We start from the raw sequence: 26,078 nt of genomic DNA on the forward strand, positions 1-26,078 counted from the left end.
TACATTGCTCAGAATTATATATTTTTAGGTTATTTTTACGTTTTATACATTAAAGAAACAGAAGCAAGTCTGTTCTCTATTTCTGTCTGTCTGTCTGTCTTTCTGTAACACTCAAGATGGCATTTTACGCAATCTTCTCCATGAAAACGAGAGTACCTATCAAGATCCAAGTCATTTTAATGTATTCACTGGATTGGCGAGAGTGTCTTTAGCCATTAAAACATGGCCTCACTACTTTGTAAATAAAATTACGGACGTTCAAAAATGCGGTTTTGTGCAATTTTTACCAAGTTTTCGGTAAATTTTTATCACATAATCATCTATGAAATAACGAACAGCTGTTCGGATCAAGATTATTTTTTCTAGCTGTCACTGATATGTTTACAAATGTTGTTTACAAATACCGCAATCATTTCCGATCTTGTTTTGAAAGCAAATCCCAAACAAAGTGAGATTAAAAACATTTTTCTTACATAACGGATTTAATTAATCGCAAGTGTAATATTATAGTGTAACCGTAAATGAAATTAAATAACTAGGCATCATCCAGGTCAGGAACCAGAGATTATTTGTGTATGAAATTGTTCTTGAGTTTTGATAACCAGAAAGAAGACCTTGAATCAGTGTTGTATAGGACTGGGACACTTATAATGATCGTCGCCAATAGCTTACAAACAAGGTTTCCACTCACTGACGGCGCTTCAATGGCGATTGTGTAAAGTAAAAAAGTACAACTGTACAACGAGTAAAAAAATTACAACTGCAGTGGGTGATTGTAAGTAATATAGGTATACAGATGATGCTAAACTCGCTTTTCCAATGTGTCACTTTCTGTTTCTACTCACCGTGTGATGCAATCGCTGGACCATACAGCCAATAGGCTCATAGCCCATCTCTTGGGTACGTACGCCTACCTACTTATTAATATCAACCTTTTCGATGACGATCCTTGATACCTTTACTTTTCCATGGAATCCATGGCCTACCTACTTGAGAAATAAAGTTACATATGTCCAAAAACCCAACACATTTTGTGATTTTTGTCACATTCAACTGACTAAGATCCCCGTGCGTAGAACAGGCATACAGCTAGTATAATAGATAATAGAAACAGATACTGATAGGGTTAACATGGGAAACTCTACACTGTTTGTACAACATAGATTTCTAACTTACTACCCATGTCTTCTTTTATCCCTCAAATATTGTTGAACAAATTAAGGATTTTACTCTTGAATGGTAAATGTTCCCATGTACAAACAACGATAAAATAACTCATGTATCTAATATTAAATGGTTACAATGTAATGTGATGAATAGTGTTAATAATTGTTGATACCGTAGTAGGAAATAAAAATAGGGTAAATAAAAGTTTAGCATGGATATTAATAGTGTAATTAAAAAAACACAAATTATATACATACAATATTGTATTCATTAAACATTTTTACAATGTAGACCATTTTGATATCATGTTCTTTTAGAGGGCTTCCAACACAAAACAGTAAAGACTATTATCATTAGATGATTTTGACAAATATTTTCACTTTTAATTTTTTATAAATATGAATTTTTATGACATCAAAAACAAAATCTCTATGAAAATTGTGCTTTCATGGCAAAAAAATAATAATTGTGTTTATATTAATTAAAAACTGTTTTGCTTAACAACTAGAGGAAACTATTCCCCTTTTATTCACTCACAGCTACAAACAACTGATAAAACATTCTTTCTACAAGCTAATTCTACCAGATAGTCAGATGATGTTTTCTTATTGACTAGTAAGAACCCAGCCTATTCCACCAAGGCCCCACTAGAAAAAACAGGCCATGCTGCAGGATCCATGACGTCACACTTGTGGATAGATTCACTGCCATATCCCATTTTTTTTAGGCAAATAAGCTGGCTGTTTGTCAGACTTAATGGTATTACATCTGGCAACTTTAGTACAACTATCCACCACTGTGACATAGTGCTGCGCTGCCCGCGCTGCAGCATAGCCTTTTTTCTAATGGGGCCTTAATTCCACTCTATATTATACGTTATCAAACATTACTAAAGATATTTTAAATGGTATATCTCACAACTAACACACGCTATATTGTCCTTGGGTCAATTGTTTTGGAAACTGACTGTTTCAAATACTGTTGTTTTCAGTTGACGGTGTAAAGGGAGTAGAAACATTGTTGGATTACCTGGTAAAACCATTAACTTATTCAATTTTTTTACTGTTCACTTTTATAAAATTACTTGTTTTTTGCAAAACATTATTGTAATTTACATGTGAGTTCCATCTGTATTTATCTTTTGTTATTTACATTGATTAGTATCAATTTGGAAGGATACTTTTTAAATGCTTCTTCATTTGTGAAGCTAGTTATGAGGCAAAAATATTACCAGCATAATGATTTCTATAGTCTGTTAAAATTAAAATAAATCACAATTTCAATCTATATTATTAAAATACTTGTTAGACAAAAATAATAACCCTCAATTGACCAAAACTATTTATTAACTTTTTGGACAGTTTTTAAATGCAATTCCACTAATGTTAGTATTACCACACAGTATTTACTAAATACATCTATTACACATACAATAAATAGTACAGCTATGGATAAATAATACGGCTTTAGTTGACGATCTAATAAAAACAATTAGCTGCAAAAGTAAAATTTTTTTGCCTAAAACACCTGATTCGTTGCTACTAAATAAAGTACTTTATTACTATTAACTATAAAATATCTTAAGTGAGCTATCAAGGAATGTAAAATATAATAAAATAATCAGTCAATTGCCTAACTTTATAATAGGATACACTGAGAATCTTCTATAACAGTGAACACGACATACTATCAGCTGTGGCAACAAACATACACTCTCAAACAACTTCTGTACACTAGAGTAGCATCTCAACTATATAGACAGTGATATGCAACCTTAACTTATTACCCTCCTAGTTAAGTGATGTCGGTAAAATATTGGCAAATACTTTTTATTTGAAACCATTGAAACTTGTATGTGCAGAAAATTACTAGCCTAACAGTGTAAGGGGTAAGAAATAGGAAGAACTGGGAATAGGAAAGTGCAAATATTAAACTAGTGTATTAGAGACGTGATTGTTTTATCACTATTCAAGGGATATACGTTGTCAAAATAAAATCTGTTATTAGAGCTGAAGGAAGCATCTTTGACCAGGATAATCAGATATGTTTTTTTTTTTTGGGGGGGGGGGATTGATATTGCCTAGATTACAAGAAACTACCGCTGTATCAACCAGCCAGTTTACTATAATTTTGCAATTTTAGAAACATCAATTCTTCGTATTGTTTTTTAGAATCTCCTCATCTCCACGCTCATTGCAAATATACAAACTTTGCTAATAAGTACCGATATCACTTATATACAATGACTATACAATTTTTAGAGCGACAATCATAGCACGGCTAAAACTATAATCACCAGGACTAACAATTTCATTGGGTAACATGAAAGACAACCTAATTACACGACTGTCTTAGACAGTCTAACAAAAAATATATTTATTCATCGAAATTCAACTATTAACAACTGAAGACACGAGTTTACCCCTAAGGTCGGAGGGTAGGCCACAGCTGAGGAGGGAGGGGGTAAAGAAGGGGGGTCACACAGGGGGCACCTTGGCAGGTTGGCTGACTCCGATAGGCTGCGCGTTGTCTACAAGTTGGGATGCATTCTGTCTCATCTCCTCTGGTGATGCCCTACAACAACACTTAGCTTATCATCTCAGCATAAAATATTAGAAGCCTTCACAACTAGGTGTCATCACTAATCAAAAGTCAGGATGATAAGGTATAACGGTTTCATTTCAACGTAGAGCATAATTTTAAGTTGCGTTTTCAAATTTGAGCTACAAGAATTAAACGGGCACAACCCAAGCAGTTAAACACCTTAAACATAGTTAAGCATGATTGTTAAAAGTAATACTGCGTGCCTCTATCAAGCTTAATTATATTATCTAGCTCCACATAAGAAAGTGCTCAGTTGCCAGCAATTCCTTTGAAATTTTGATGTTTTAATCCTAGAATACATATCTTTACAATAATGAACTCCACTCAAAATAGACAAGCTATATTGGAATGCAATAGTGTTAATAGTGGAGGACATGAAACCCTCATGGTGGTATCTACTTAAGCCTTAGCAGTAAATTAAACTGAAATAACAACTTGTCTTTACTTTACAAGGGGGAAAGTTTTGGGTTAAATTAGTTGTTACCCACAGAATAAATCTAAATATATTTTTGATGAGTATGTTTGGTTTTAGTGAAAGTAAACGAATAAATGTTTGCAGATTTTCATTACATTGGTCATATTTGGTAGAGATCAGCAAAATGAATCACTAATATATGAAAAAAAAAACTTTAAAAATTGCATTATACACAAAAAATTATATTAAATCACTTTCTACCTTATCGTAAAAGCTCAAATTTCAAAACAAATGTATTACATCAACAGTGTTCAAGAAAGTGTACTTTGAAATTTATTGTTGTTTGACTATTCAATGCTAATACTACTATGATGTAAAGTAAGAAAATAATTAATGTGATTTTATTATTTCATCAATCACACTTTCACTGAAAGCCTAGGGCAAAAGTGATAAAAGTGAAACTCATTAGACCTTATTTCCTATTGCAAAATATGTTCAAAACGAGGAAATTTAATAAACACTTTTACGTGAATATGGGATGTTGTGTTATACAGATTACTTATTCAAGCAATTATGGTAATGTTAGGTTGAGATGTCTAACCTAACCCACAACATCTAGAATAGATTGGATTGAGAAAATTTTATTGGCACACTGGTTAACGTAGCAAAATACGGAAAATAACCAGCTGATGAAACTAGATCTTTACCTTATCTGGACCTGGACACAACAAGTAATCTGTCATAATAATATTAATATATTATTATTCTAAAAAGAATTTGAAGTGGCTCTGCCTAACCTAATTAATAAATGATGATGTTTTTGGTTAAGATGGCTTTATCCTTAAATTAATAAATTACCTACTTGATACAAGGACAGTCATCCCCGTTTCTACCTTCTACTCCTCAATTCATTGTAGCAACATTTTCTCATGTATTTATGTAGTATCAATTATTCATAAATTGGATGTTGGTATACCATGCAGAATGCAAATATGACATGAACATGCATCGGTTCTCGTAATGAGGTGTTTTTTTATTAAAATGTTGATAGCTTAGTACAAAATAAAAATAAAATGGCAAATTGCATTAAAAATATATCCATAAACTACAACAGTGAACAGTTTATATTCACCATAAGAATAAAATGGAGATTTTTAATCAAAACTTTTTTTAATTTCCTCCATAAACGTTAGGCATACAATAACGCTTCAATGTACTAAATTATTTCTCAAAATTCATGTTTCTGGCCCCTGGCCAAATTATTAAGACAATAAAAGGTTTTTACGTACCTCTGTCAAATAGTCAAATGATAAAGATTGCTCAGTAGCTTACATGTTTCGTTGTAAAGACAACATTCTCAAAGCTTGCAACTCACCAAGAACACAATTAAAACAAATGCGACCAACCCGGTGCTGGGCTAAATCAGTTCCATGATGGCGCTATTTAAATGTTTGTGTATACATACCGATTTTATGTTTTTTTTATGTTTGTGTCGTATTTGTTTTAATCGTGTTCTTGATGAGTTGCAAGCTTTGAGAATGTTGTCTCGCAACGAAACATGTAAGCTACTGAGCAATCTTTATCATTGGACTATTTGACGGAGGTACTGAAAAACTTATTATCGTCTTAAATTATTTCTTTTTTTAAGGTCAACAAAATGTTTTGGAAATATCAAAATTTTATGTTTCAGTTTCAAAAATGGGAAAAACCAATTTTTACCTCATAAAACCCCCCTTAAACCCCCGTTTCCATAGTTTGATCATGCTGGTTCGCGAACTCGTTCAATGTAGGTTTACACGTTTGTACACAATTTTATTAAAATCTGATTATTTTTGCTCGAGCTATCGCGCTAACGGACACATACAGAGTGAAAAAAAGACCTGGGACAGGTAAATATTTCAGAAATGATAAAGATACAGCGACAAAACTTGGCCCAAAGTTACTGGGCATTAACACCATTTTAATTTTTTATAATTCAGTGATATGATACCTCCTCAGAGAAACTCAGGGGAACTTCGGCCCGCTATGAGTCAGAAGTAAATCTTAAATGTAAGCCAGATTAATGTGAAGGTCAAATTAAAGGCCTTTATTGGTAAAATACAATGCTGCAAACCGGATCTCAAACTGACAACTGAGTAAAAATTTACAGCTATAAAGATTCCTTGAATTTGCTATGTTATTAGGCCTAGATAGAGACGCTACCTCCTCAGGGGTTCTAAAGGTCGGAAGAAAATCATCAATTTACAGTGCGTTCAAACAGCCGTGGCACCTGACGGATTAGGAGACCCCATGGAGTAAAAAAATGACCCCTTGGGGTCTCCTAATCCCTCAGGTGCCACGGCTGTTTGAACGTGCATTGTAAGAATAGATATGCAGACCAAATTAAATATCTTTATTAGTAAGATACAATGTCACAAGCTTAAGATAAAAATAACAACTGACTAAAAAATGGCAGCCGTTAAAAGATTCAAAATTTGGCAGATTCAAGAAATTTTTGAACGGTAGCCATTTTTGACTAGGTTGTCCTTTAAGTTCAAATTTGCGGCAATTTATTCTACTGTAAAGACCTTTAATTTTATTCCCCTTTGATTTGAACTCCTAACAGAGCCCCTGAGGGGTGGTGTATTATTGAATAATGGGTAAAAATAATTTTAATGACCAGTAAATTAGTACCAAAATTTGTAGCTCCATCTTGATTAATTTTTGAAATATTTAACTGTCCAGGGACTTTTCTTCCACCCTGTATACATTCTTAAATAAATAAATATAAAAGGCAAACACCACTGACTGGCAGATGATCACTATATATCTTAAAACAAATACTACCTAGGATTATCAAATTTGGTATAGGTCCCTTTATGGTGTAGATAACTAGATATACAACAAGACGGGGTTTAAAAAAATTGTAAATTTAAGGGGGGTTTGGGGAGGAGGGTTAAAGTGGTTTCTGGTGAAATTATATAATGTAAGCTTTTATATTTTGGTATACAAGCTGAAACAACGCTTGGATCTTAAATCTGATGAAATAGTATATTACGTTAATAGTCCTGAAAATAGGTGTTTACCGGACGAGTCTGGTCGTTCACACATTTTTTTCGTGAACACATTTTGGACGAGTGACGTACAGTATTTTACGCCATATCACTAAATCCGTATAAATCCTTATATATTACCACCGACTAAAGGGCTAACAATCACTAGTCATAACCTCTAAGACTATAATCAGCTGGTTGGTGTCCGGTAAAACTCATTACAGTACAGTAGTACGTAATGAAACCCCATTTGATTAAGCTGACGGCAAACAGCTGTTTTCTGGATTAAATCCTTGTGTGGGAAGTTCGTCAAAACTGTGTAGTGTGGCATAAAATCTTTTGTGTAGAATTCAATTATCAACAACTTTTGTATTTAAGGTTATTTTCTATCTCAAACAGTTTAAGTAAAATCCATTTAAAGTCAAAACAGTTTTAAAATTAACTTTTTCCTCAGTCATATTTGCGCCTCAAATCAAGGCAGTTTCCAAAGGCAGTGAGGCATATATTCTACATAATGAAAATAAATCAATCAATAAAAAGCGGTTAAAATATATCGAACAGTGCTTAAAGTACACACTTTATTAAATTTTAGGAGTTATTGCTCATGCTATTTCTTCCAAAATATGTACGAAATAAAACCAGTAAAAAAATTGGAAATTTTCTTTTTTTTTTATTTTACCTCACTATTAGTTGTTACCATTAGCTAAACTGTTGTAAAATTTGTTGTAAAACGATGATAATTTTCGTTAAAAGTTAATACAGGCAACAGGTATAAATTACAGCAAACCTGAGTACTCACAACAATTCCCAGCAGATTTTCATCAAGATAAGATCATAACAGCTGCTCAAATATTTTGTTTTTGTTTGCATTTTTGATCATATCAAAACAAACTGTTTTTAAAATTTTTTGATTGCAATGATGTGAAGCGTCCTTTTCCTACAGTTTCTTCAAAAACTTCTAATAATGTGGTACATTTTGATGAGATTAACTTCACAGAACTGCCTGCTGCTATGAACTCAGGTTAAAAATTCAAATGTAGTATCGGTGGCACAAGAATATTAATTAATAGAATTTTTAATAGAAGAGACAGCCAAAATCAACAATAATTTCAAATCAGGAGCATGTCGAGAGAGTGAAAGAAAACATTATGACACAAAGAAAAGGTTTTTACTTTTTATGTTACTTAATGCTAGTTTAAGATAGACTATCTAATACTTTTCAATAAATTTATGAGAAAGCCAACCATACCATTGTCAAATTTGGTTTAAGGGTATAGTTATATGCGAATGGAGATAGAACAGGAATAGTATTTTTGGTAAAAACATTATGTAGGTTATTCTTAGTGTAGTTCGAATCGAAGCTACTGATAGAAGACCGTTAATTCGTCAAATGAAGAAGTTCTCCCTTAGTTTGACTTCAGTAGTCCCATGTTGTTGGCGGCTTAGATGATTAGGTCACATACAAATGGATTTGATTTAATTGTTAATAACTGTACTACATGGACAATTAATATAAAAATAGTCATTTTAGCCTGTCACAAAGTCACAACTTCAGTGGAATCATAGTAGTAAAAACCCCAAAAGTATGTCAGGTGAAGCCGATGGGCAACAGCTAGTGTAAATATATATGAATTTGAACGGAGGGTGCTTTTGGCCTCTGAGGGCCTTAAAACAAAAAGTAAATCTGTCCCGAGTCCAAGTTTTACCATGAGACCTACAGTAGTAATAGCTTATTCCCTATGGAAAATTAAAAGAATCAACGGAAGTCAATTAGATTCTCTAACTTCATCACAATAGCTTTCTCCATTCAGTTGGATTATATCTTAATGTTTCTTATTCTTAAGCCTGGTTTACACGATGCCAGTTGGTCAGACAGTTTTCTTTGCCTATTGTCATCATGTGATTGCGGGATTGTTGGAGGGCAGTTATCCTCAACCTACTCCCGGAAAGAAATGGGTTCCAGGGCAATTGGCCTGAAATGTTTACATGAAGCCAATAATTTCATGCCAGTCAATTAATTGTCTCACCTACTGGCATCGTGTGAACCTGGCTTTAACGCAGCAATATAGTTCAAGGCAGCAGATAGTTTTCATGTCAAGTATTTTACAAAGCAACGTAATATTAGTCTTTGTTTTCAAACAGGTTTAGGTCGTTGTTACTATCTTATGTCAACTATCGTCTTTAACTGATAGGCCAATGACAAATGGCATCTGGGTCCTTTAAATTTGAATGCACTATACACTTGTCTAACTAGACAATAATAATCGATGATGCACTCTCAAACCACTTTGAAAAAAAAGCCAAACAATATAGAAAATGAGACTACAGGTAATAAAATCCATATATGGATCACTACAATACACCAAGTATAAATCACAGATAAATCATAAACCTCTTCATTTTCTATTATCAACTAAACTGAATGCGTTTACTACGGGTGTAAGCGGTGAATGACAACAACAGGCAGCTACAAGCGAGACATGCGAGGTTAGTAAGATGTTACTGCCTCAGTGACGTTGGCGACACTGTTTACGTAGGACGCCACACATCCGGGTCCTCCATCAGTGTGGTGTGGTGGTCGGCCTGACTCACCACTCCGGTGGGAGAAGACGCCATGGCTGCCATGTCTTGCTGTGACCCTCTACAGGGCGAACAGGACTTAGTTTCTCACAACTATTTATTTCCAGTTAAAGTTTTATATAAACTTTATTTATAATTTTTTAAAGGGTTTGAATGTTTTAAAACATAGACATTTTTAAATGTACATAAAAAACCCTATGACAACAGGAATTGTCTGCAATGGTGCAGCCGCAACACCTGGTTTGCCCCGCTTGGCCTTAGCCATTTTCGCAGCAGCTACTGACCTTGTAAACAATTGTGGTACACAGTTGTAGATTTTGAAATAACAGTTATTAAAATATATTGTAAACAACTACTGTAAAAGATCTCTTTGAACCAAAAAATAGGTAATCTGAAACAGCTTTGCCCTCTTCATCTCAATTAATCAAGGTTTTACTGTTTACACAGTAATGAAAATAAGAAAATAACTGGTTGGCTGATGTAAATTTTAATGTTCCATTTGGCTATTTTATTTCGTCCTAGGACGCTAGGCACGAGCCCGGGATTGTTTTTCACATTACTTCAGGCTACACCTAGAGATTGCGGCATTATCACTTAGATAAAATCCATTGGTGATTTGGCGATATTTGAACCCGGGACCTCAGGCACCGAAGTCCTGCAATCTAACCACTACACCAGCTCACTCCCCATTTTGGCTATAGATAAGCACTAGATTTAAATTTTGCTTGAGAACACTGTTAAAATTAATGTGATTTGTTTATTATTATTTAATTTAGCACAATAGCTTAAATTATTGTACTTTTACGTACATTAAATTTTTTAATTGATAAAGTATTTATAATTATCAACTTTGACTTGGAAACCAATAGACTCAACTTAAAATGTGAGTAAAAAATCACATTACAGGTAACAGCATTTACAGTCAAATTTGACAGCATCAAAAATATTCAAAAATATTATATGAAAAATATTCAAGATAAGCAAACGGCAATCTTCAAATACATAGCAATTAACGGAACAAGTCCTAGAAATGGTTTTGGTATTTATATCTTAGCCTGTGCAGTTATTATTGTTGAAAAAATACCTGACATTTAACTGACTTATCATACTAATAAATAGCTCGTTTGATAATTACTATCCTCGCATTCCAAGTATGACAAATATTACAGTGAATATTTTTTTCTGATATAAATCCTGTTCACCCAGCCCCACACCATTAGGGAAGGATTAATGTGTTGTGTTAGTTGTTAGTATCACTTTAGACACACACAAGACAAATGCCAAACAAACAATAACACAGCGTATTAAATTAGTAATGTAAATTGCTAACATTGAATGGACTGTGAAATTGAATTATGAATATTTTGCTAAATCATTAATAGTTTATTAATATACAAGTTTTATTTCATTTTATGCTTTCCAGAAGGTAAATATATTCATTCCCCTTGAAAATAAGGGCATAAGTAACGAGTAGTGTTGGTATACATTGTGTTGGTATACTATACATATGTTATTTTATCTGTTTGAAAACCTTTTTCAATAATCAATGCATAGGTCAAAATTGATGCTATAGTACTGTGCTATTGATACCTTAGCACATCAATACCTTAGCTAGTCAACCTTGAACATTTGAGTAATTTGTGTAGTAAATTACAGATGGTGAATGTGTATGTATAGACACATTATGTACGACATGCAAAGCTGTACAACAGGATGACAAACTTACTTGCGACCCAGAGCCATCATCCCGTAAATAACGCCGGTTCCAAGTATCAGACCACTTCCAAACAAGCTTCCCAATCCCGGGCAGAACACAATGGCCGGAATAGCGATACTGGAAACAAAACAAGTAATTACCATTCGATATTTCAACTCCTTGTTTTACGAACATGATGCATCCAAACCAAATCTCAAATCCTCAAGAAGAAATTTGAGAATCAAATATCATATTCAGTTACACCCTTGATAACCAGTCCACCACAACCCGTGGGTTCATTTAAGGTGTTAAAAATGTAATCAAAATATGAATGAACAGTTCAATAACCAAAATTTGCTAAGTTTTCAGGAACATTTTACTTTTCTCTTACCGGTGTGATTTAAATAATTTAGTGATTTTTCAGAAAATTATAATACTGCAATCACAGGAAATGATCACACTGTTGTCGTGATTGTGTAAGATTATCTCCATGTTGCCAAGATTCTGGAATTCGCTGTAATGAAAACCAGTCATAGATTATAAAACTATTTTGTAAGTTGGGATTGTTTTCAAATAAAGTGAATCATAGATAGAATTAAATTCACATATTGCATTTTATAAAAATTGTACTAAGGGGTACAGAATTAAATTTTTTGGGACTCAGATTTTGTTCCAGCAAAATTCCTGAATTTTGCCATTATTATTTTCCACTAGTTACTTCACTCTACACCAGATCTAAAAAAATTAAAGGTATAATGATGTATCCATAAAGATCTATAAGCCTATAGGCTGTTTACTATTCTCAGGACATGATAAAAGTTATCTTGAGAGCAGTTTTTACATATATTTTCTCACATGATTCAATATTTCAGTTAATGATTGTTATTGATCAGTTTTATCTCCTATATCCTTATAATACAACCTAACCTTGATATAACAAACCTCGATATAACGTATTACTTGATATAACAAATTTTTTAAATCCACTAGAACTCTCCATAAGACACAATGAATATTTTACTTCTACATAACAAACAAACCATATCAACAACCTTGATTTAATGAATTTTTGATGATCCCGGCTAAAATAAGACAATGCAATATAGCGAATTTATCATTGTCAGAACCTCTACATAGCAATGTAACTTCTACTTAATGAATTGTCTACGTCTTTCCCTCAATATAACAAACCCCCTCCCCACATTATTGTTTTTGAAAAATCACAGTTTCTTGATAAAAAATTAAATGGAAAAGTGACGTCAACGCTTGCGCTAACATTCGCCTGATCTTTTTTACACATCTGTCCGCCGTGCGCTATGTCCCAACTGATTTCATTCACTGAGGATTGATGACGACGATATGCTTAGTAAACTTGGATTGGGAGATAAGCAACCTGACTTGTTGAATCTGTTGATGAAGAGAAACCTGAGAAAGAATAGAAGAACAAAGAGAAAATATAGCAACATCGTTGTCTTTATTAGCGAATTTCCCATATCGGGAATAAGCTATTACCGTAAGTCTCATGGTAAGACTTGCACCCGGGACAAATTTACTTTTTCATTTTGATGTCCCTAGAAGCCAAAAACACCATGCGTTCAAATTCATATAGGCCCTATATATATATATATACAGGGTGATCAACTCAAGGAGGACACCATTAGGATATCGGAAACAGTAAGAATTAGAGAAAATTTTTAATGGGGGACATTGACATTCGTTTATTTTTTGTGGCAGTTAAAAATATGAATTTAGTTTTTCGAAATTCAGCCACCATTTTCCAAAATGGCGGCTAACTTTGAAATTTATTATGGAACACTGAAATTTCTTAAGTTCTATCCAAAAACCTGATCAAATATAGGGTATTCCATAATAAATTTCTAAGTTAGCCGAATTTCAAAAAACTAAATTCATATTTTTAACTGCCACAAAAAATAAAGGAATGTCCCAAATTTAAAGTTTTCTCTAATTCTGACCGTTTCCGATATTCCAATGGTGTCCTCCTTGAGTTGATCACCCTGTATATGTGTGTCTGTTAGCACGATGACTTGAGCAAAAATGATCTGATTTTGAAGAGTTTAAAATAACAAATAATTTAGTACAATGAAGTGTTTTTGTATCGTTATTGGTTATGGAGAAAATTGTAAATAAAAAATTCCCATGTTATTGTTATAGAGAATAAGTAAACTGTTGTAGTTTGCTTGTTTATGGATATATTTACTGTTAATACTGTTCTATGAAATGTTTGGATCAAACTTGGCAGATCTATTTGTTTTATACTAAGCTATTAATGTTTTACTAAAAAACATACTTTATCACCCTCCCTGTAGGCAGCAAACCTAGGCACTCGTTAAACCTAATGTTATTTGGATGGATATAATTGAAAATCAAATCAGGCAAATGGAAATTTGCATAGTCTGTAGGTTTGTTGCAGCGGGGCGATATTATCTTTATATGATTACACACTTTTATGATGACTTATCAAATGTTTGTATTGTTTTCAATACAATTTGTTTCAACTAAGGCAACACCAATGCTATAGTTGATTACCTATTATTATTGACATTCCTCTGTTGTGATAAAGCAGTACAGTAGCCTATCGGCCTATCTTGAGCAGTAGTTTACAAAACTCTCTACTGTTTTGTTTTGTTCTTTACATGATTGTTATTTATTGCTATACAGTGTTTGGCTAGATTTGAGGTGAGTTTGAGTAAGCTGTGATTTTAAACGTTAGGCTACAGTTTGTAAACTGAACCAAGGTCCAAAGTCAATGACTCAAATTGTGAAAACCCATAAAAATTTGTTTATACTATGTTGGACAACCGTTGTTGTGTTCACTATCCGTAACCTCCCTTCACCTTAATACCCCGGATAATCAAGGTTCTACTTTACAATGCCAATACTGTACTGTAAAATATTGTAGCCAATGCTACTTAATTGTGTAAATGAGGTCAAATCTCGACCTATATTGACCAATGATGTTTCTGAACTTCGACTTTGCGAAATACCTCCAAGCCTAACCTCAATATAACAAACCTTGTTTTGACAAAATCCTTGCTATAACGAAAATGTAGTTCGGTCCCTTCAGATTCGTTATACCGAGGTTGGGCTGTACAAGAAAATAGGCAGGGTGAAAAGCATATTGTAACCAGTTTAATAAAACTCTGTTATCAGTTGACACTCACCCTCCATAAAGAACAGCTCGGTTCCAATACGGACGCTTGTCTACATAGTCACTGAGAGTCTGTACAAAGTCAATAAACATGCAGCAACATGGAGCCTCGATGACAATCACCAAGAATCCGGCAACCCTGCAAAGTCAAAATCAACAAAATAATATATAAATAATAATATTATATAATATATAAATGGATCAATTTATTTTACCACCATCACAATGAGTCAATGAAAATCTTCACTTTAGTAGCCTACTAAGTTAGATCATGTGAACCTTTCCAATGAGGAGGGACGGACAGGGCGGTTGCCAGATCCCTTGGCCTGGATAACCTTGCAGGATATTTTTTTTTCTTGAAAAATTAATTTCACCAACAAATTGTGTTTGAGGTTTCTATTTTTAAGCCTAGCTTTTATTCTTGCAATAGCCATAAGTGTTACGAAGAGTATGAGATCAAAAAAGACAATTTCGTGGGAGACGAATATGGAGTTAACATAACTGTGAAAGATGTTAAATTTCGGCAGAATCACGAGAGACAATAATGGTGTCTCCGCCATCACGGAATATTTCATGACCACGCTGCAAACAGGGAAGATGATCAATTCATGATTTCACCGTCTTCGCAAGAGATGTCGAAAATGTCTCCACGACCATGGATATGTTAACAATTTTGCCGTAACCGTGACAGACGATGATGATGTATGTTGGCACTTAGCCTCTTGCCATATATGAAGAAAGATTTGAATAAAGATCTAGAATAAAGTAACAGAAGCTGGCTTATTATACATTTTGCAGAAGACAATAAACCCCAAATCTAATTATTTATTCTTTCATTAAATCTTTTATCTAGAGGCTGTTCCAATCCAATGCAATCAAAATCATCTCTATATAAAAAAGTCAAAATATGCTACCAGCAAAATAGGAAACTTGGTAGATAAGTGGTAAAAGCCAAATAAAATAAAACGGTACTAAGAGCTCGTTAGCACAATGCTTTTATTTGCTCTTTCGATCAAGCTTAGTTTCTATTACTAAGCTCTGAAACAAATTTATAAAATTTAAATTAAAGACTACTTGATCTACTCACATTTGCCACATGCCGCCTAATAAACAATCTATGTTGCCCAAAAGTATTCCAATACAGTTCCACATGCCCAGGAAAATTGCCACTGAAAAAATCCCAGCCATTAGCCTTGAACTAAAAATATGCCAATACACTAAGTAAAATTTAATAACATTATTCTACAACAAAAATTACAAGTATAAATACATTTTTTAAAGATATTGTATTCCCGTTCTCAACAACACGACAAAATACAAGACAGGTATCCTCCAAATTAAAATTTAATTTCAATTTACGCCTAAAACTTTTAATTTTTAAGATACGGTACCGGTACGCCATTCTGTGAATCATAGGACTATCCTAGTGATTGTTGGTCTATCAAATCAATGGTTCAAACTCAAAAGACTCAACACAGCTGGTGAAACTAGTTCAAGTTCAGTGTGAAGTTTAAAGACTAAATCTATAGTATTGGTATAGGTTAATTCTGCAAGGCTTCATATATTTATGTTAGGTATTGTTAATCTGTGTCTTTATAACTGATAAAGCATTCGTGATCCGGGTTCTATTTTAGAAGAAAATCAGGACCAGGACCGTGAAGTTTTCCCAAGTTTATCTATTAGGCTACATGCGAAACTATGTCCTTGTCAATCTTGTTTTACATCTTGGTCACATAAGTTTACAACTAATGGCTGCAAGAAACTCGTCTTCGTTTGATGAACTAACCTTTATCCATAACAATTATTGTTGATAAGACTTCACATATAAACTAATTTAATTATAAAGAAGGCCTAATTTAACTTAGTTGTACAAACTTATTTGTATATACAACATAACCTAATCAAATGTATAAAATTAAAATTGATTACGTTTCAAAGTCATAAGGCATTCTGGCGTGCATTTGTAAGAAAACAAGACTGAAGAGTTGTATGTTTTAAATTCAGGTCCATAAGGGCCCAAGTAATTAGAGGTTGACTTATTTTAAGTCGGCTTAATGTTTAAACACAAGGTTCAAATATATTTTTCCCTTCCAGATAATTTGTATTTAACATTGATTGTTTTACCTAAACTGTGATAGATACTAGGCCCGACAGCATTTCAATCACTAGGCTATCTAGTTGAAATAAACAAACAAGCACTTTAACCCCTGCTTATATCCATTCCTCTCAACTCTTGATGCAAATAAACTTACTTAGCAAATTACAAAATACAGAACGAAGAGAAAAACATCAGTTGTATTGTATCTATTGAGCAAAGATTACACAAAAGAATTGATAGTTTGTGGATGTTTTAAGTACCGGTAGCCTAAATGTATTTTGAAACGATTGGAAGAATATGGTTGTAGTTTTAGGAATTGATAAGAAAGTTGCTGAGAAATAAAATAATTTGGTAATTTAGAGGGCTACACTTTAGTATCCGGTCCTACACTAATTTGAATGAAGTTTTCGATATATCGATTATTTCATTCGATAGGCCTATATCAAGTTTGTTTAGTTAGGTTAACCTAACCTATCTAACCGAATGAAATAATCGAATATTCAATATTATCGATCGATATATTCATTCGAATGAATGTAGAACAGATACTAAGTTAAAGTGCAGCCATTTAAAGTATTAGCACTGGAATTATGGGGTTTTAGATCAGAAAAATACAGACCAGAAATAGATTTGATCAGATCATAATAAAATTAAACAATAAATCGTTATAAAACTCAAACATTATGTGTGAGTAGCACTTAAACTTACAGTAATCAAAATCATAATAGTGTATCTTATTTTTGTTTAAAAGTACATAATTTTACAGACAACAACAGCAGAGTTGTTTCTTATTTCAGCGTTCAGATCTCAATGGTTTGTACTTAACAAAAATGTTTTGAGTAAATTATAAAATGTGTCTGTTTAAACGATATATTGTTTTATAACGATTACACCCAATTAACTAATACACCCAATTAACCAAGCAAGGCTCGATCCCCCGGTACTGATAAACTAATTACAATATTTGAAAGTCAACAAATCATTAAACAAACAAAAATATGAATATAGGCTACCGTACTTTACTGCAAACAATAAAATTCTTAAATTAACTTACAGTTTTAAAACGTAAGGATTATCCTTATTTCCAAGTAGGATTTATAAAAGATAAGACTTAAAAATACAATAGAAACAAATTGTAGTATATTCGTTAAAGCTTTAGAAAAAATCGGTTTGCATAAACTACCTACTTACTTCCACCACCAACAGTACCTAGACCTCTTCCAGCATATTTCATCCACCATGGAACATCATCCTTTGGCACTGGATCTTCATTTGGTCTCTGCAGTAAACTTCCAATTTTTTCAGCAAAGGACTGTAAAAAATAAGAACAGATTATTTCTTTACTGAAAATTTATTTGGAATCTTAAGCTTTTGTAAGAATCGGTCAATATGTTAGTTCCCCTCTTGCTTTAACAGATTTTACTTCCAGGTTTATGATGAATATACCAAAGATCTTACCATTGTATAATATAATGACCGGATTACTTTCTAAAGGTGAAAAAATCTTCAATATACTGAAAAACGCAGTAAAATCAACAAAGCTACAAAATATGTACGCAAAAATTGAGAACGAAGAACGAAGACACCACACACAGAGAAACAGAAGTGACACAAACTGACAAAGTGAAGTGACGTTTACGTTACATCAATTGAAAAAAATCAACTCAATAAACAGCAGTTTGTAGCAGAAGACAGGGAATTAGGCAAAGGCAAGAGAACTATTTTAAATTTTGTCCCTTCCTTGCTATATATAATTAAAGTTAAATAAGTTAATAATTAAAATGTCCAGACAGTCTTGAAAAGATTAATTAAGTTGACGGTATGCCTGTGTAAGTAGATTGGTTTGTTTGCCTCAACAGGATTGTTTTATTGTAGAGTAGAAAGCATGGTTTTGTTCTTTCTAACTTAAGTTCGAGTGTTTTTGCATGGTTTGCACTGTATGATATATGCTACTTATTTTATAATTAAGTTATTTCCACGATTGCAATGCATGTTATTTCCATGTTAAAAGCAATAAAGACATTTCATTTCGTATGCTCATATATATCATAAGTGTTCTATTTGCGTTTTAGGTTTTATATATAATTAACTTTTTTAGGGGGTTGGAAAAATTGTGACTAAATGTAATTTTTAGCCACTAACAGCTTTTGATTTGTAAAGATTTATTGATAAAATAAAACTACTTTAATTAAAAATATGGCAACTGGGGAGTTCGTCCTTAAAACACCTCATAAACAAGAATACTTCAAATGTTATCTCTGAAAATTTAATATGTACCCAAACCCCTAAAAACGATGAATGTCTTAGACTGCAGCAGAAATAAAACTTTGGGCTAACCAATACAAATAGACTCATTTATTGTAAATTTTGAAGCTAGTTCATGGCCGGTGACACTGATCGCTAGTGTTGACGAAGTTTTTCTATTATTTTAGAGTTTACTTATTTATTCATTCTTCCAATGGTAACATCATTTTTACATTCAAAATTGCATTAAATAAGTTAAATCACTTTATTAAGTGGCATGCATAAACATAGCATGATTAGGTACAAAATAATGCATAAATAAAAAAAAAATTTAAAACAAAACGTTTTTAAACGCACTAAAAAGAAGAAAATAATTTATAAATATGTGGAGAGTATAAATACTTTTAAGATTTAAAACGAAAAACGTGGGGTGCATGCAATAGATAATTTACAATTACCTTCACCTATTGAACTAATGTATTATTATCAGTTGCATGCACCCCACGTTTTTCGTTTTAAATCTTAAAAGTATATACTCTCAACATATTTATAAATTATTTTCTTCTTTTTAGTGCGTTTAAAAACGTTTTGTTTAAAAAAAAGTTTTTATTTATACATTATTTTCTACTTTTTAGTTTTTATTTGTGTGGGTGTTAAATCTATTTCAAGCATCTATATCAGATTACACAGAGGCATGTGGGAAATCTAAGGCTTATTTGAGTTTCTTTTCATATAATTATGTATTACATTAAGGTAATCATGTATTACATTATGGCAATACATTAAATGTATTGCCTACCTACTAACTATAAATATATCAATCTATTTAATTTATTGTTTACGTTATAGAATACTAAATAAATAACATTTGACATTATTAACAACACCATTATATATGTAATCAGATTGTTTATCTTTATTTTGAATCAATCGTAGTCATTTCAAATCAAATCAAATCATTTATTTGGTCATTCAATACAAGCAATGTACAATAGGCTAACATAAGCATTAATAAAACATGCACAACTTTGATACCCTTGATACACTTGACTGAGGGAAAAATATTGAAAAGGAATGGGCAGGAAAAGGCAGTAGCTTATATACATACAGTATTCATTTGTTTGTAATTATTTCGTTAAAGAAGTACTTAATCATTGGTTTCTTGCATTATGTCTCCGCGTTCTTGAGTCAAGGCCAAAGAAAAAAATACAAAAACTCGTCTGCCTCCATGGCCTGCTGATGTCAATGTTAATGTTTGCAAAATTAGAAGTAGAAGTAGAACTGAACTACAAAGTAGTAGTGTCGTAGGTTATTGGAATTTATTGAATTTACGTTATATAGTAAGTATTTAAGTAATTAGCTTCGAAGTAATATACTTGATCTTTGCATGACTTTCCTGAAGCCTTTTCTCAGTATTTTGCAAAATACCTCTGATCTACAGCGTTCTGATGATTTACTTGCGTATTTGTAAACAGTCAACAGTCCTACTTACACAGCTGTAGAGACTGCCATTAATTGGCAAGGAGCAGACATATTATCTAAAGATACAAGTTTAGCTTAAATTTCTGTTGTAAGTAAAGTAATAATGGTTTCCGTTTAAATTGCTTGACATTTATTCTTGTATGCCCTCTTTTATATTTAAAATATTTAAGATAAACCAAACTGCGTAGTTAGTTTATTTGCAGAAATCCTTTGTCTGGGGGTTCTGTTTTGGCAGTCAGCTGGAGTGAAACAAGTGCCAATTCGTTGCGACCTTGCATCATATTAAGAAATATTGCTTGTAATATAGGCTAGTTTCCATTCAAAGCAGATTTTATATAATGTTCAACGGTCACTAGAGTTCAATCTAAGAGAGGCCTTAGTTTATATAGGACTAGGCTAAGGATTGGGATTACATTAAGTTTTAGAGGTTTTAGGCATTGACCTGGAAATTTCCCAACTTTGTTTAAGCCTAGAACTAAGTTACTGCCAATGCTAAAAACTTACTGGATTGTAATAGGCCTATCAAGGAAGGATAATTATTTTAGGGTTTAAATATAATAAACTGATGAATAAATATGATAAACTCTAGACAATAAACTGATTAAGGATTAAAACTGTCACTAGACTGAACTAACTTAGTGAACCTTGTAGGCCTAGGAATTCTATCTTAAAAATTTTGACTTTGAGCTACTTTAAAAACTTGTTAAACCCCAAACTCCAGTAGGCTGCTTGTAATAATTTATAGGCAGAGGATACGCGTCTGGTACCTACTTAACCAGACATGGATTAGGCGTCCAGCAGTTACTGTCATAACCTAACAAAAACATAAACCAACCAAACTTTCTGATCCAGGTAATTATTTAATATATATCTAGGCCTACAACGCGATATCGTGTAATTTTTTGATGTCTACTTACAGTCTTTTTCTCGCTGAATCCAAAAATGCAATAAGTTTTTGTCGGAGAGATTCCTAAGTGACCGTAAAATTAGCCATAGATCTGGCAGTCATTTTATTCACCAGTGGCGGGAATATTTTGGCCCTTTTGTAGTGGTACCATATATTTTGCCACAGAACGTTTATTTGTGAATTTAAGTACTCACATATAAACTTAGGCTACATATTTTCTGTTTCAGTGATAAATGTAGAATATAATCATATAAAAATAATTGTTTTAGGCCTATAAGTTTTAGCTATACGTTTAGGCAAATTTTTGGATTATGCAAATTAGATATTTCGGCTGCACTTTACTTGACGTCCTACACTCATTCGAATGAAAATATCGATCGATATATCGATTGTTTCATTCGATATAACGTTTGGTTAGTTAGGTAAGGTTAACCTAACCTAACTAACCAAACGATATATCGAATGAAACAATCGAATGAAAATATCGAATCGAAAAAACAATCGAATGAGTGTAGGACGTCAAGTAAAGTGCAGCCGATATTTCAAAAGCAACCCACAAGAAAACCACAAAATTTTTTTTTACACATATTATATAAATGTAAAGGTTGTGTGAAATATGATTCCCTACGTGGAAGTATCAATGTTTTTTAAATAGCCTACTGATGAAAATAAAATTATACAAAAATATATTCTACATAAGGTAGGCCTACATATATTTTATTTTTAACTAGGCCTACCAAATTTCTTTTTGTCACGTAGGAAATAATGGAATGCATCAACAGAAAATAAAATGATACTGTACACTAGGAAATAAAAGATTTTTCTTAAAATATACAGGGTGATCAACTCAAGGAGGCCACCATTGGGATATCGGAAACGGTAAGAATTAGAGAAAACTTTAAATGGGGCACATTCCTTTATTTTTTGTGGTAGTTAAAAATATGATTTTATTTTTTTGAAATTCAGCCGCCATTTTCCAAAATGGCGGCCAACTTTGAAATTTCTTATGGAACACCCTATATTTTATCATGTTTTCTGATAGAACAGGCAATTTAAAAACTTTTTTATCCTTGACATTTTTTCGATAAACCCACTCGTTTAGGAGTTACAGCCTATGGAAAAATGACTTCCGGTGTACATTTTACATCATGTAGCTCCTAAACAAGTAGGTTTATAGCGAAAATTCGAAAAGTAAATAAGTCAAATAAGTCTTAAAATTGCATCCATATTCCAAAAAGATCATAAAATTCGTTAAAACTATTAATTCTATTATTTTAAAAATGGCGGCCATTTTCCAAAATGGCGGCAAACTTGAAAAGTGGAAAACTGTGTATTTTATGGTCTTTATGGAATGTGGATGCAATATTAAGACTTCTTTGACTTATTTACTCATCGCATTTTCGCTATAAACCTACTTGTTTAGGAGCTGCTACATGATGTAAAATGTACACCGGAAGTCATTTTTCCATAGGCTGTAACTCCTAAATGAGTGGGTTTATCAAAAAAATGTCAAGGATAAAAAGTTTTTAAATTGCCTGTTCTATCAGAAAACATGATAAAATATAGGGTGTTCCATAAGAAATTTCAAAGTTGGCCGCCATTTTGGAAAATGGCGGCTGAATTTCAAAAAAATAAAATCATATTTTTAACTGCCACAAAAAATAAAGGAATGTCCCCCATTTAAAGTTTTCTCTAATTCTTACCATTTACGATATCCCAATGGTGGCCTCCTTGAGTTGATCACCCTGTATAGTTATGTACAGTAGAACCTCTTTAATCTGAACCCCCGTAATCCGAACGTCCACTAATCCGAACCCCTCATTGCTGTACTCTAAACACAGTACAGCAGTTCTTTATTGTATACTGTATTTAATTTACAGTACGTTTTATTTACCATGTTTGCTACTGTATTAAGTAAACACTGTATTTTACTTTAAAACATTTTTTCACTTTCCCCAAAATAATGTTGATCAATTTTAGCCATGTTTTAGCTATTGTTATGTAAAAACAACAATATGTTCTGTAATCCGAACTATTCAATAGTCCGAACTACCCCTGGTCCCAATTAGTTTGGATTAAAGAGGTTCTACTGTAGTTGAATTCTAACATTTCTGAGTAATTTACGTCAGAATGTAAAATTTTGAAGATTTTTTTCAAAAACAATTTTTATGACATGTTTAAAACAAAATAAAATTTTTACAATCAACCTCATAGATTCAGAGGGAATTATTGGGAATTTATTGTAGTTTCAGAATATGTACTAATATTGTATATCCTACAATTTAATTGACAATCGCCAAAAACAGCTGTTTTTGTATTCAGGTGACCAAAACTTTCTACCGCCAAAATCTATTTTGAACTCTATTGTTTTTCAACCTATGTTTGTTGTTACATAATACCATTATACTCACTGATTAATGTTTTATACATGAAAATGAATCCTCAGAATCTCATCTTTCTAATGGTACCTAGGCTATAAGATTTATTACGTTTTAAAACAGTTATATTTTAATAATAAAAAAACCCGACTCATGTCGTCTTGGTCGATAATCGACCAGGGCGCCACTGAGAACTCACCATAAAACCCCCCTAAAACCCCCGTTCCCATAGTCCGATCATGCTGGTTCTCGAACTCGTTTGAATAAATGTAGGTTTACACGTTTATACCAAATTTAATCAAATTCTGATAATTTTTGTTTGAGTTATCGTGCTAATGGACAGACACATATATATATATTTACGGTAGGCCTATATATATATATATATATGAATTTGAACGGATGGTGTTTTTGCCCTCTAGGAACCTCAAAACGAAAAAGTAAATCGGTCCCAGGTCCAGGTCTTACTATGAGTACTACGGTAATAGATTATTCCCTATATGGGAAATTTGCTAAAAACAAACAAATAAACAGCTGATTTCAATGTTATTATTAGTGAAAGGTCTCATGGTAAGACTTTAATAGGTAATTAATACTTTTCTTTGAAATGGCAACCATACAAAGTAGGTATTTTAAGCCAAGTATGAATGGAGATGAGTGTATGATGAGTGGTCCGATCTTGTAGTCTAATAGTGACTAAGGCCGACATATTCCCTAGACACAGCTGTTAATTAATAGCCCATACAGCTAATGGCGACTAAGGGGCCTACAGTTTATAGTGGAATCCGAACCACTTTTTTTCCTTGGTATATACGAATTGGTCTAATTATCAGGATAGTACTGCAGATAGTTGTAGTACTCACCCGTGCGGACGTTAATCCACACCAGGGAGTATCGCATCCACAGTGCATGCCTATAAATATCCACAATTCGTGACCTCCTAGTAGCTGGATTACAGGACCTAGGCCAGGACTGATTAATTTTTCACAATTTCATTTCATTATAGCCTAATATATAATATACCTATGTGATAACCTCAGTAATTTTCGTCCGATTTTGATAAAATTTGAAACTTTTTCTTTGTGAAGTGGGTTGAAGTGGCGACAATGTAAACTTTCATAAATGAAAATGATTTATAAACAACTTAAGATTTCCATGCTGAAATTTTTTTTAGTAGGGCTATCAGGTTTTGTGTTATCTATATAAATAAAATTAGAGTTTTGTCTGTACATTGCTCAGAATCATAAATTTTTAGGTTATTTTTACGTTTTATACATTAAAGAAGCCGAAACAAGTCTCATCTAAATTTCTGTCTGTCTGTAACACTCAAGATGGCATTTTACGCAATCTTCTCCAGGAAAACGAGAGTACCTATCAAGATCCAAGTCATTTTAATGTATTCACTGGATTGGCGAGAGTGTATTTAGCCATTAAAATATGGCCTCACTACTTTGTAAATAAAATTACGGACTTTCAAAAATGAAGATTTTTGTCAAGTTTTCGTCCAATTTTTACCACATAATCATCTATGAAATAACGAACAGTTGTTCGGATCAAGATTATTTTTCTAGCTGTCACTGATATGTTTACAAATGTTGTTTACAAATACCGCAACCATTTCCGATCACGTTTGGAGGCAAATCCCATCCAAGTGAGATTAAAAACGTTTTTCTTACATAAAGGATTTAATTAATCGCAAGTGGAATAATATAGTGTAACCGTCGCCTAAATTAAATTAAATAACTAGGCATCATCCAGGTCAGACACCAGAGATTCTTTGTGTATAAAATTGTTCTGGAGTTTTGATAACCAGAAAGAAGACATTGAATCAGTGTTGTATACGGCTCGGAAACTTAAATTTATTTATGATCGTCGCCAATAGCTTAGAAACAAGGTTCCACTCATTGACGGCGCTTCAATGGTGGTTGTGTAAAGTGTAAAGTAAAAAATCACAACTGCAGTGGGTGATTGTAATAGAGGTTTACGGATGATGCTAAACTCGATTTTCCAATGTGTCACTTTCTGTTCCTACCATTGACTATATATAATTAATAGTTCCTACTCACCGTGTGATGCAATCGCTGGACCATACAGCCAATAGGCCCATAGCCCATCTCTTGGGTACGTACGCTTACCCAATTATTTATAACAACCTTTTCGACGACGATCCTTGATACCGGTACTTTTCCCTAGAATACATGGCCTACCTACTTAAGAAATAAAATTACAAACGTCCAAAAACCCAACGTTGTGTGATTTTTTTCACATTTCCTTCTAATGTTAATAGATATAGGCCCTACCAAATA

The 26,078-nt window shown here is 32.8% G+C and overlaps 2 protein-coding genes across 7 annotated transcripts in view; one reads left to right on the plus strand and one right to left on the minus strand.

The window, feature by feature from the left end:
• Positions 1–1,379: 1,379 nt before the first annotated feature.
• LOC128999911 (calcium channel flower) lies at positions 1,380–18,371 on the minus strand. Of its 3 annotated transcripts, none has more exons than XM_054426686.1 (7): positions 18,220–18,371; positions 17,953–18,073; positions 15,751–15,832; positions 14,677–14,802; positions 11,525–11,632; positions 9,725–9,859; positions 1,380–3,741 (listed from the first exon to the last, which is right to left on the minus strand). In XM_054426686.1, the coding sequence occupies exons 1-6, from the start codon at positions 18,220–18,222 to the stop codon at positions 9,748–9,750; spliced, it is 552 nt and encodes a 183-aa protein (XP_054282661.1). In that variant the 5' UTR covers positions 18,223–18,371; the 3' UTR covers positions 1,380–3,741; positions 9,725–9,747. The 3 variants fall into 3 exon arrangements, with proteins under 3 accessions (XP_054282661.1, XP_054282662.1, XP_054282663.1); XM_054426687.1 differs by having other exon boundaries at positions 9,722–9,859; XM_054426688.1 differs by lacking the exon at positions 9,725–9,859.
• A 1,875-nt stretch (positions 18,372–20,246) lies between these two features.
• Positions 20,247–26,078, plus strand: part of LOC128999402 (RB1-inducible coiled-coil protein 1) — a 50,140-nt gene continuing 44,308 nt past the window's right edge. For 3 of the 4 annotated variants that reach the window (XM_054425894.1, XM_054425897.1, XM_054425896.1), the window contains exon 1: positions 20,247–20,345. The gene's annotated coding sequence lies outside the window, so the exon portion shown is untranslated. Of the gene's footprint in view, positions 20,346–20,512; positions 20,576–26,078 lie in introns of those variants that run through there. The other variant, XM_054425895.1, reaches the window with a different exon arrangement.

This window comes from Macrosteles quadrilineatus, unplaced genomic scaffold (genome assembly GCF_028750875.1).
Source record: "Macrosteles quadrilineatus isolate MER2022 unplaced genomic scaffold, UCM_ALF_1.0 Scaffold_8__2_contigs__length_117827958, whole genome shotgun sequence".
Taxonomy (NCBI): domain Eukaryota; kingdom Metazoa; phylum Arthropoda; class Insecta; order Hemiptera; family Cicadellidae; genus Macrosteles; species Macrosteles quadrilineatus.

Excerpts from the sequence above, each read along its gene's own strand:
- LOC128999911 (XM_054426686.1), bottom strand. Across the intron at positions 15,833-17,952 it reads AGGTACTGTTGGTGGTGGAA|TGGCAATTTTCCTGGGCATG; the intron begins GTAAGTAGGTAG and ends GGATTTTTTCAG. Across the intron at positions 14,803-15,750 it reads TTAGGCGGCATGTGGCAAAT|GGTTGCCGGATTCTTGGTGA; the intron begins GTGAGTAGATCA and ends TTGACTTTGCAG.